At 49.0% G+C, this 12814-nt stretch overlaps 1 protein-coding gene across 1 annotated transcript in view; it reads right to left on the bottom strand.

Moving 5' to 3' along the window:
* LOC144108620 (uncharacterized) overlaps positions 1–12814 on the bottom strand; it is a 44004-nt gene that overhangs the window by 15291 nt on the left and 15899 nt on the right. The window contains exons 5-7 of the mRNA XM_077641811.1: positions 5625–5787; positions 3713–3859; positions 1003–1049 (exon numbers count right to left, since the gene is read on the bottom strand). Of these exons, the coding sequence (XP_077497937.1) occupies positions 1003–1049; positions 3713–3859; positions 5625–5787 (357 nt within the window). The remainder of the gene's footprint in view (positions 1–1002; positions 1050–3712; positions 3860–5624; positions 5788–12814) is intronic.

Below are 12814 nucleotides of genomic sequence, written 5' to 3'. Positions count from 1 at the left end.
AATATTCGATGCACCTAGGCCGCACTAAGCGATGCTAAATACAGTTAAGCACTACAGGGTAATCTTACAAATAAGGAGGAAGTTTTTTATAATAGCGCCAGTCAATAATATAGCACGCTCGTTTCATGCCGACCGCCAACATCATTGCCATGACCGCTCAGAAGCGACCTCTGTAGCTAACCAAACCATTTTTTATATCACTTAGTTACCTGTGAACATCCGGTAGTGAGCGTAGTCTCTTGTGTCGTCCGCAATGTCGACCGGCACATTTAATTCTTGCACGAGTTTATGTTTCGCACAAATACGCAGGCCGGAACTCCGGTTTATTTAAAGACGGTCGCTGCCTCACCAGTCACACTGACGATCGAAAAGAGGCTAAATACATTGAATATTCGTGCGCAAAATCTGCAGGCGCAGCAGCAAACACTTGGCGTTGGATATGCCGCTGCGACGCTTTCGTTACGGCAGCAGAATGCTCACGAAAGATCCCGGGATCTGTCATGGCGAGCTTACCGCCTTAAAGAAGATGTTGAAGCTCAAAACGCCTATCCGCCGAAATTTTTGTGCAACATATTGAAGCATGATTGTTGAACATAAACCCGGAATTTAAAACACGACGTATTCAGACCTGATGGATTGGGTGTGACCCACACAATTTTTAAGCGAGCGCCGTGGTGGCTCACTAGATATAGCGTATCGGCGGATGACCCGAAAGACGTGAGTTCGATCCCGGCCGCGGAGGTGGAATTTATTTGGAGGGGAAATTGTAGACGCCTGTGTACTGTGCGATGTCAGCGCATGTAAAGAATCCCAGAAGTGCAAATTTCTGGAGCGCTTCATTACGGCGTCCCTCATTTCCTCAGCCTCCTTGAGGCGTTAAACCCCATAAAACTAATATAAAAGAAAATTCATTAAGCTTTAAACACCAGTCGAGACCATCAGGTTCACCATGCAATGCACTTCAAGGTAAAAGAGAGTGTTAAGACGGAATGTTGTGCTCACCTCATTGGGCTCGACGACCATAGGTTCATCTTCTTCACTGGCAACACCTTGGAAGAAATGCATGAGGACATGAAAAAGGTGTAGTGAAAACCGCAGACGCCAGTTCTAAATGTGAGATGCTTACACGAGGCTGTTTGCACTAAACACACCCGTGCATTCTAATGACAAAATTCGGCCCTTTCTGTTATGCACGCGTCAAGCTCACCACCATCTGTTGTTGGGTCGAGGTCGTTGCAAGTTTACGGAGCCTGATCTGTCATTCCTATATCGCGGATGTTAGGGCATGATTTGTTAGCTGCCAAAGCTCGCCTTCCTGGGGCAACTTTTATACGATAACATTAGAAGCCTGATCGAAAAAAATGCGTCGTCGGTCATAATGTTCGCTGACTGGCTAGGTGGAAGGGTGTCACCGGGCCGGATGTTGGCATTGGCTGGACAGAAGTAACGTCACCACACTGGAAATTTCGCCACTCCTGGTAGAGGTATCACCTAACGCTATCGCAGTATCAACACTATGTGATTAGGGGTCGCTGTGAATTTTTTTTTGCATAATGCTGCAGACATTTTAACCGCGCCCAGGAAGGGAAGGTACAGAACAGAAAGAAATTGTTTACATCGGCCATCACCGCAAGCCTTTGAATAACGGTAAAAAGACCTGCACACACAATGTAAAGGAGAAGGCGGCGTTAAAATAGGAACAAAAAATAAAATATAAATATTTTCTTGATAACACTCTGAATGATCTTTTCATTCCCCAACTTTTAAAATGAAAATATTCTATTCCCTAAGCGTTCATAGAAGAAAGCAAAACGAATGATTTTATTGTGGAAAGTTTGAGGTTACGCTTTAGTTGAGCTGATGGCAAGCGCAGTGCGTTAATAAAAACTGAATGAAGCTTACGGGGGAACTATGAATTTTGCCATTTATTAGGTGATAGGAGGCCTGCTTCAAGGAAAACGCTAATAGATTTATTTTGGGTTTTTGACATTGATAAATTTGGGGATCCAGTTCGTTTGTACTTGTTTTTTATCAACCTTACAGCACGCCGCTGTACATTTTCCAGTTTAGCTGTTCCCTTCTTTTATGAAGCTCCAAATCATATAAAGGGCCAGAATTAAGCCAGTCAAGATTCTCGGAACTTTTTCTTCGGGAGTCAGTGGCCCTTTCTCGGTTGAACTCAAGACTGATGTGATCTGATACGATTCGGTTTAATAGCAGCGTATTCAATTTTTGGGCGCGTATGTCAAAGGACATCCTTCGCCCATGCCGGCAGTCTGCACCAGCTCCAATTTTTACAGCGGAGGTCAGCACGGTACTACGTCTCAGAGAAAACCAAAACAAACCGCAATAAACCGTCACGTCTTTGTTCTTCAATACACTGTCGTTTCTTAACTATTGTTACGCGGTTTATGGCCGAACTCGTGCTGGTAAATACAACTCGTTGACGGTGGAAACAAGCAGGCGTGCTCGGAGGTCGACGAAGGTGAGAATAATCAACCCTCTAGGCCGTGCTGAAATTAGGTTACGACGAACATTCAAGACAACGTGCCTGTAACTTTTACCACAATATTGTAAATAATGAGAACAAATGCGCATGACTACGGGTATTTCAGGCATACCTGGCCAACGCTCGTGTGACATACAAAATGACAAGGTCATGTGCCCGGGGCTGTGATCATGGAGCATGAACAATCACAGGTTTTCAGTCGTGCTGGCACTACATTAACTTTCCCGTGCGCGTACTATCGCGATGGAAAGAAATACGAACAACGCGGCGTCTACGCGCTAAACACGGATATCGCTGTCAGAAACTGCACGTGCGAAGTAAACTGTAATATTAGCATTAAATAAAAACAGAGAATTATTCCACACCCTCTATTTTTTGACATTCAGTGCAGAATAGAACACGGCATTGAAAAGCGCAGTAGAGCAACAACCGCAACCGACATTGACATTCATGCATCCTCTTTCAAAATACAGTCAAGCCACAGAGCCCTGCGCTGATAAACTGGAAATAATAGTGCTCCACCGGCTTTTAAGTCCCCCTTTTCTCTCACCCCCATTCATACCAGGGCAACTTCACTCAACTGATAACCCAAGCTATATATTGGGAAAGTGCCGAGAACTCTTCGCCCAGAAATGCCAAGGGCTGCGAAAGGGGCACTGTGGTTAGAATCCTTTTCCTTGTACACACGTATCCCGCACATAACTGTTTATTTGCCGATTCTGAGTCAATTAGCCATGCGCGAAATGCTACAGGCATCTCGCGAGGCGAAGTGCAGTGCCTAAAGGGGACCTCTAGGCTGTTGCGATCCGTCGGCTTACCACTGGTACGCGTGAAGATTGGCTGATTACTGCACAAGCCCACTAGCCGCTACGAACCACACACAATCCGTCATGAAAAAAATGGTGGCTAGGCATTCTTTTCTAAAACTGCCGTACTGAGGAAATGAATGGAATTGCGTTTCAAAAGCAGTGGGCGTAAACTCATGGCTACCAGCTTTTGTTTCTCTGTGCGAGTGGTTATATGCTGCTGGAATGCGATTTACCAAAATGCTGCTTGTGCCGGAGACCCAGTCTTCGCCTCCAAACAGAGCAATTCTAGTGAAGGTGCCCAAAGAATTAACTGCACGTACACAACTCGAGCTTTCAGTAACCATTACCGATAATACTAAATAGCTGCTAACAATTACTACATGGTCAGGCTTACCCAAGTGTTCCGATAAGGCACCATGCTCATCGGTGCTCAACCGCAGATTCTTCATGCCTTGCGAGAGTGCACTATACGCATCGTTGGTGATGTGGAGTGCCTTTCTTTTGATGCTTCCTTTGCTGGCATCTCCTAGTAATCGATGTGCTGGAAAATGTAGGTTTATGAATAAATATTAGGCCTTGTTGCGCATTATAACCGAGATTATGGTTAGTCCTGTATTACATCCACCTTGCCTGAAAGCATGGAATTTCGTGACCGCTGTTGTTACAAGCACTTTTACTCATTAATCAGCTCAATTATATGAAGGAAACCGGAATTAAGGATGTCACGTCATATATTATGGACAATTTTTGTTTTGCAGCCAGCCAATCAAGAGAGCCTGTTTTATCTTGCTTTTTCGACCCATCAATACAAAATGCGTGCCTCTAAATGCTGATCTCACCATCACGCCGCGTAGAACACAGAGAAAGAAGGTCAAAAATTGTACAAAAGAGGAGAATATAGATAGGAGAATATAGGAGAAGGCGGCGCTGCGTTGCAGCACGTGTGGCGGATGATACGAGCTGCGGGACCAGTGATTTTGGCGAGCAGTGAGAGATTATGGTGACCTTCCGTAATGATACTGACAATGATTAGGCTGACGGTGATGATCTATACGATCGTTAACAATATGTGTTAGATTACTATGTAGACTTAGTCAACAATATGGAGTTTGAAAACACGAGTTTTGCTATTACCTCTAGCATTTTAACGCAAAGTAATCAGCGAGTCTATGGTTACATGTTTCAATAACCAGTTGACCAAATTTCCTCCTTTGACAATAGCCGGCTCAATAACTCTGCGGACGAGCACTAAATGCACATATAAAAAACAACGCGAGTTGCGCGCGGGAAAATTTCTAAGAAACGATGGGCTGCAGGCCTCCTTACGCGCAGGCGATGCAACCACCCAAGGGCTGCGGTATGGAGTACCAAGAGGTCATTGTTTCGACAGCCGCCCTTTTCGCTTCTGACAGCGAGTTGCTAGGTGCGACGAGGAGGAGAGTTCTTGGAGGACGCAACCCCCCACCCAGCGGTGGTTCAATGCGTAACGCGGTTTTGTGGTTCTCAATGGCATTGGTTTAATCCCTCATTTCTATACGAAGCCTTCACCTGACATTACATCAGTGGGCTCGCTGCTACGGCGGCTATGTTTATCAACCGCTGGGCTGCCCCGCAGGTATGCAGGCTTCAAGCGATAGTATTCTTCGTTCGCCATTTCTGCTAACAAAATGAATAGAAAAGGTGGAGCATTGATAAATGTCGCACACGAGATTATTTCCTGAACAAATAGGGTTCAGCTTTAGTTAAGGACAATGCAGCAAGCCATGGAAAAAAAAATTATATGTGTAACGGTAAGAGGCTGGAAGCGGGCAGAAAGGGTGAGGGAACAAAGGCGGGTTAATGACATCCTAGTCGAAATCAAGAGGAAGAACTGGGCTTAGGCAGGGCTTGTGATACGAAGGCAGGATAGCCGCTGGTGCTTAAGGGTAACGGAGTGGATTCCAAGAGAAGGCAAGTGCAGCGGGGGTGACAGAAAGAGAGGTTTGCGGATTTGAGTAAGAAGTTTGCCGGGATACTGTGGTCGCAGCTGGCACAAGATAGGATTAATTGGAGAGACGTGACCGAGGCCTCTACCCTGCATTGTTCTTGGTCCGGCTGATGATGATGATGAGACGCAATGATGGGATCACGCAATAGTAGCGGAAGATGGAAAAAACTGAATATCTTTGGCAACTGACTTGCGAAAGAACTGCGTCGCAAATGGCTCGGCCATTTGCTGACGCAGCTATCGAGCGTCTCATAGACTGTATTGTAATGTCTACACGCTTATCCGTACAATCCGAAGTCACTATGGTGACTGCCCTCACCTTCCTCCTTGTGCGATTGGCGTGGGCATGGCGCCTCTTGTTTCTCATTGGTGCTGCCTGTACCGGGAGCCACACGTTGGACTGTAGAAACTCCAGTAGCGGAAATTCCCGATACGTTACTGGTCGTGGTCGGGGCGCTTTGCGATGCCTGAAATAAGTTCACCTACAGAAAAATATCCGAAAATTATTGCATTATGTTTTCTTCCAAGGTACATCGATACGGATTGCTGAAAGCTCAACGCGCACAGGGTGGTATACATTGTATTTCAGGCCCAGAGCAACAAGGACGTTTTGCATATTTGTTTTTCTAGGTGGTACTTTCTGAACGTTGCTCGGGGTTTTCCGTGGAAGCCAGTATTTGCTCAAATAATCCAGCAGGCGATTTCTCGCAGGCGCCCATGGCCAAGATTTAAAATAATTGCAGAGCGGAATAACTTTGTTGGTTTATGGTTTATGGGAGTTTAACGTCCCAAAGCGACTCAGGCTATCAGAGACGACGTAGTGAAGGGCCCAGTAAAATTTCGACCACCTGGAGTTCTTTCACATGCACTGACATCGCACAGTACACGGGCCTCTAGAATTTTGCCTCCGCCGAAATTCGACCGCCGCGGCCGGGATCGAACCGCGTCTTTCGGGCCGGCAGCCGAGCGCCGTAATCACTCAGCCACCGCGGCGGCTAGAGAGGAATAACTTGTCCCGCTTGCTATGTAGCGTTCGAATTCGGTATAAGCCTTATTCTCGTCAATCGGAAGTTACACAGGCGTTACTAGGAACGCTGTTTTTATATAAAAGACATCTATCCCGATGACTTCTTATTCTGGCATACAGCGGGTCTTTGGACAATTAGCTTGAAATTAGCATCGCAACGAGTCGAAATCACCTTAGACGGCGCGCACGAAAACCCATCCAAAAAAGGAGGGTAGCATGAGAACGGCGCACAACGCTTGTCAATGATCAAAAAGTACTCTCAGGCTTTACATTAGCGGCATTTTTGCATAAACGTTTCAAATATTCAAATCATGGCAAATAATAGCAGGTTATGTTGTATACTTTGGAAGCGAAGCAAAATCTTTCTTTTAAAGTTTCTGCATCGCTCGCATCTCAGCATTTAAGAATGCCATAAAAACCGATAGGCAACATTTTGGACGATAGCAAAAACGTTAAAAGCGAGATCTGCAGCTATATTGAGTGTAATAGCTAAATCTTGCACTATATGACAAGAATGATTTCAAGAAATCTTCGTTCTAAAATGCTTCGGTGTAGACTTGTAGGCTAGGATTCACTTTGCGCCAAATATCTGCACCAGTGTGACGATTCGTGCACATGCACCGGTGCCACGGCGAGCCGGTCAGTGACTTTTCCTGGAGACGGTTGGCCGCGCCGTCCTGGCGTCGGGTAGCAGCGGAGAGACATGACCATATTTGGTTGTGGCGGAGAAACATGACCATATATGGTAACCGTCGACGGCCCTGTCGAACGACGCTTGAGTGTCCCCGTCATTATGCACCCCTCGAGAGCCACGGGAGAGTGGACAAAGGCGCGGCCACGGCTGAAGAAAGAAGCAAAGGCTTTAAAAGCGGAAGCCGACGGGAGAAAGGGGGAGAGCGATCGGGGCGAGTGGACGTGAGGGTCGGAGACGGAGCGAGGCAGAAGACTGGGGCTGCGCATTGACCTGAGCCCGGGGTCTAGCCGTCGCTAACGTTCGACCTTCGTCAACGCGCCTCCACGCCTGGCAGCTCATCCAACCACCAGCCGAGAACGAGGGCAGCACAGCCACGAGGAACTCCCAGCCCGGCCGCTGCAGACAACCAGCCATTCATCGAGCCCGTGCCACACCACGCTGACTCAGCCCCGGCGACGACGAGCCCAGCTTTTTTCTTGTAAGCGGCATCGAGCCAGATGATTTAATTAAATCACTTCAAAATCATTTTGGAGTCTGTGCATCAATCTCCTCATGCGCAGTGTGGACCCAGGGCCATTTTAAGAAACTGGTTCATCACACCAGCATGTAGTGACTTAGTAGCCCTGCTTGTCGGTTATGGGCGTTTTCTGGAAGAAGTGGGTAGTGCTCGCCTTGGTAGATTCAAAAGCGAACTCACAGGCCCGGAAGCACCCGCTCCTCACATAACGTGCCGATTTCGATCGACCAGATTAATAGAACTAGGGGCAGCACATGGTTTTGCCTGGAGAGATGAGGGAGTCAGGAAGGCGGGCACGTTGGCTGAATTTAAAAAGCTAGCGTTTAAATATTTTTACAGGGAACCTTCTAGCGTAAAGCTCAGGCGGTTCCTCGACGCTCGGCAGAAGCCGGGGGAATACGCACGCGCGTTTGCCTCCCGCCTTCGCTTCCTTGGGAACGAAACCCTAGCGCGAGAACCGGGGCCTGATAGTTCGAAGCAAAAGCACGCCAGAGAGCTGCTTCTGGAGCAGATGACGTCCCAGTTCATCACTGGCTTGAGGGATCCGGTGCGCAGGTTTGTTCTGTCTAAGGCGCCGTCTACTTTTGAAGGAGCGGTAGAGGCAGCTGTAGACGAGGAGCGTAATGAGTTGCTTGTCTCCAGTGAGGAGAAGGTGCGGCTTGTAACAGAGCCAAAAAGTGCAAGCGCCGCCGCGAATGTTACTGAGTTGACCGATAGGCTAGACCGGCTGGAGGCGCTCCTCGCGGAAGGCCTACAGTTAAATAACAGGGGCAATTTCCGGAACCGTGAAAGGAGGCAGGTTCGCTGTTATGCTTGCAGAAGGTACGGACACGCTGTCAGATACTGTCCCGAGCTAAACCGCGAATCTGGTACACCAAATGGGCAGCAGCGCGCGCCGACCAACACGGGGATGGAACAAAGATATATTGTGCCAAAAAAACATGTAGAGTCCTCCGCAGCCGAGCCGGTTGGGGGGGAGAGCAGTAATAGCTGTGCTATTGTAAGCGTTTTTGGAGAATCCTGCCCGATTGCCAAATTCGTGGTAAACGGGGTCACTTGCAATCTGTTGGTTGACACTGGCTCCCGGATAACGCTCCTTAAGCAAAAGTTTTTTGATATGCTGACAAGGAAGGGAGACAGGCAGGTGCATGAGGCCCGAGAATCTCCGGAAGTAAGATTCGTGGGCATCACAGGAGCTCACCTCGGCACGGGAGGACTGTACCTTTTGCGCTTCACAATCGGGAAAGAAAGTTTTGACCATCCCAGCTACATTTGTTCCGATGCTGTGTCGTTGCCGGTTGGTATATCGGGCCTCGTAGGTCAGGACCTGTTACGGCAGCATGGCATCGATCTTATATTTCTGACGTAGTGCAAGTCATGCACACGCGCCTAGCCGGACAGAAGCAGCCCCCATTTCTGTTATCTAACCGCTTGCCTATATAACCGCTCGCCTTCTTCAATAAAACGACATTCATGCACCATGCTTCGTCGTGTCCACATGGTGTCAGAAGTGGGAAGCCAGAACTGCCTTTCCTGTCGCGGGGCTTTGGTCCCATTAGCAAATCGAGAGGCCGAGTACGTTGCACGAGTGGACTATGGGGAACAGAGCGCGAAACAGGGCTCGCTAACACACGCGGGCGTTAGTGTTAGGACAACGAGAGAAACAGTGGTGCCGCCTCGGTCAGAGATAATCTGTGTGGGAGCAATGTCAGCTCAGATTGATGAGGGACACATAGGAGTCGTTGAACCTATAGAGGGGCTCGCAATAGGACTGAGTGTGGCGGGCTGTTTGGTCACGGTTGACTCAAAGAAAAGGGTTCCCGTCCGCTTATGTAACTACTCGTAACAAGAGCTTCACCTGCCGAAAAACAAAAACATAGCTACATTCTCCACGGCTGAGGTAGATGAGCAGGGTACCCCGATTTGCACTACGGGCCTCGTCAATGAAAGGAAAGGGAAAGAAGGGAACCTGCAGTTCGACCTCTCTCACATCGACTGCAAAGAGCGAGGAAGAGTTGAGGGTCTCCTACAGCGCTACTCGGATGTGTTCGCTGCATCGAAGCTAGACCTGGGAAAGTGTGGAGTGATTAAATACCGCATTACGACTGGCGACTCGCCACCAGTGTACCAACGGGCCTATAGAATTCCCTGCTCACAAAGAGAGGAAATGGATAGGCAGGTCCATGAGCTAATCGACAAAGGCATTGTTGAGCATTCCAAGTCGCCGTGGGGGGCACCGGCACTTCTAGTTGAGAAACCCGATGGTTCATTTCGACTGGTAATAGACTACCGGCGATTGAATTACATTACAAGGATAGATCCCTACCCGCTGCCACAGGTGCAGGAAACCCTCGCGCAGCTTGGGTCAGCCAAGTATTTTACAGTTGTCGACCTCGCATCGGGGTTCTGGCAGATCGAAATGGATCTAAAAGATGTCGACAAAACCGCATTTAACACCCCGTCTGGCCACTTTCAGTGGAGACGCATGCCGATGGGACTTGTTAACAGCCCGGCAGTCTGTCAGAGAACTGCGGACGGAATCTTGGCCGGTTTGCTGGCAAAGATGTGCTTCGTCTACATGGACGATATATTAATTTACAGCAGCACCTTTACCGAACACTTGGAGGCCATTGAGGAAGTGCTGGTCAGACTGCGAGCTGCAGGCTTAAAATTGAAACCTTCAAAGTGCCAACATCTACAGCGGCAGGTCAAATACCTTAGACATATCGTTTCCGCAGACGGCGTAGAACCTGAAGCGGGAAAGTTAGGTAGCGTCCGCGACTTCCCTAGACCAACTGGAGTTCGAGGCGTTCGCGAGTTTTTTGGCTTAGTCGGATACTACCGAAGGCATGTGCGAGATTTAGCCCGAATCGCAAAGCCACTGACTGCACTAACAGCAAAAAACATAGAGTTCGTATGGTCGGAGGAGGCAGAGGTGGCGTTCGAAGAACTAAAGGAAAAATTAATAACCGCTCCCTTGCTAGGATATCCAAACTTCAGCCAGCCTTTCATTGTAGCGACTGACGCCTCGAAGTTTGCAGCGGGTGCAGTGCTGTGTCAGAATTTTGACGGCAAGGAGCACCCTATCGCGTTCGCGAGCCGGCAATTCAGTCCAGTCGAGCAGCGGTACAGTGCCACTGAGCGGGAGTGTCTTGCAGTGGTTTGGGCCGTGCGGCACTTTCGGTGCTACCTCTATGGCCACAGATTCAGGCTAGTGACCGACTGCCAACCCCTTAAGTGGCTTCTAAACGTGAAGGATCCGAGCTCGCGCCTCGCGCGCTGGAATCTGCAACTTCAGGAACACGATTTCGAGATAGAACACAAGCCAGGCAAGGTGCACACTGACGCGGACGCATTAAGTCGAGCTAACCTGGTACGCACCGTGAATGAGTTTTGTCCGGCCATAGATACAAACGATCTCCGCACCGAGCGGCGAAAGGACAAATGGCTAGAGAAAACATTTCATGCAATTTCTGGGGGGATCGCCCGGGATCCTGACAATTGTTACTTTGTTGACAACGAAGGAACCCTACGAAAGCGCACCCGGCCTACGCGGTCAGGAAGGAAGGCTAGCCAGGTGTGGGAAAGAGTGGTGGTACCAAAGTCAATGGTGCCGCACGTCTTGAGGGTTTTTCACGATGCCCCATACGCGGGCCATTTTGGAGTAATGAAGACGCAAAGGAGGTTGGAGCGCTACTACTATTGGCAGGGCATGCGTTCAGATGTTAAAGAGTACTGCGCTAACTGCCGTTCTTGCCTGGAAAGAAAAACTCCGAAAAACCGCAGGCCGGCCCCCCTTCAGGAATTCGAGGAAGTCTCGACGCCTTTTGAGAGGGTTGGCATGGATATCCTAGGCCCACTTCCGACTACGACAACAGGAAACAAATATGTACTGGTGTGCGTTGACCACCTAACGAAGTATGCTGAGATAACAGCACTGCCCGACCAAAAAGCAGAAACTGTGGCACGTGCCTTTGTAGAAACAGTGGTTCTGCGGCACGGCGTTCCGCGGCAGTTGTTAACGGATCAAGGGTCAAACTTTGTGTCGAGGTTGATGAAAGATGTGTATAACCTTCTGGGAATTGACAAAAGACAGACCACCCCTTACCACCCGGCTTGTAACGGTGCTGTGGAGAGGCTTAATCAAACAGCAAGCAAACTGTTATTCCATTATGTTTCGCGAGACCAACAGGATTGGGACCTCTGGATACCGTTTGCTGTTTTTTCTTACAACACGGCGGTGCACGAGAGCTCCGGTGACTCCCCTTTCTACCTCTTGTACGGTCGCGACCCAGACACACCGAATGCGGTGGTTGATGGACAGAGACGGGTGCCATACCGGTCACTAGATGATTATCGAGCCGAACTGACGTCTCGATTGCAAGTGGCCCATGACGTAACAGCCGAAGCATTACGGGAAGCAGCCGACAAAAGAAAAAGTCGGTTCGACACTAGGGCTAGGGCGGTTCCTTTCAGGGTGGGAGACCGCGTATACCTTGAGTGTGTGCAGGTCAAGGCAGGGCTTGCTCGTAAGTTAACGCCCAAATGGAAAGGACCTTACCGCATAGTAGAGCAGCTATCGCCGGTTAATTTTCGGATTCGGGGGATCGCAGGGGCCTCAACCGCTGTGGTCCATGCTAAGCGGTTAAAGCAAGCACCAACATGCTCGCCTCTTTCTGAAACGGCTGCCTCAAGGAAACAGGAGGGGGAGGATAACCTTCGCACGGAGCCCGCCATTGCAAATAACCCTGCATTGCAGAAAAGCGGTCAGAGCGGCCGGCACAAAAATTTCAGTCCATGTGATGAACTGGAACACTTCATGCAGTCGCAGCTCGGAGGCGCACTTCTCGAGGAGGAGGCATTCCAATCTGGCAGACGTATTTCAGCCGCTAGGTACTACCTCCGTAACCGAGTAGTGGACAGGGAGGTACCTCGCTAAGACTACATTTCCTTGTTTTGTACATTACAAGTGCGCTTCGTTTAGTTTCATTTTTTGTTCGTTCTCTTGTTTGAGATGTTGTACATACTGTTAATTATGGTCTTATATTGTGCACTCGAGTGGTATCTACGGTGTAGAATTGTTCTGAAACTCCGCTCTGGCTCGGTGCTCGTGGGGAAGAAAGGAGCGACTTGTGCGGGATACTGGCCCGAACAGCGCGGCGTGTTTGTGTGCGCGTGTGTGTGTATGACGAATTCCTAATGTTCAATGAACATTCCTTTTAAGAAGGAGCGGATGTGACGATTCGTGCACATGCACCGGTGCCACGGCGA

The sequence above is a fragment of the Amblyomma americanum genome, chromosome 10, assembly GCF_052857255.1.
Source record: "Amblyomma americanum isolate KBUSLIRL-KWMA chromosome 10, ASM5285725v1, whole genome shotgun sequence".
Classification (NCBI taxonomy): domain Eukaryota; kingdom Metazoa; phylum Arthropoda; class Arachnida; order Ixodida; family Ixodidae; genus Amblyomma; species Amblyomma americanum.
The sequence above is the reverse complement of the archived record's forward strand: the minus strand, read 5'-3'. Positions and strand labels throughout refer to the sequence as shown.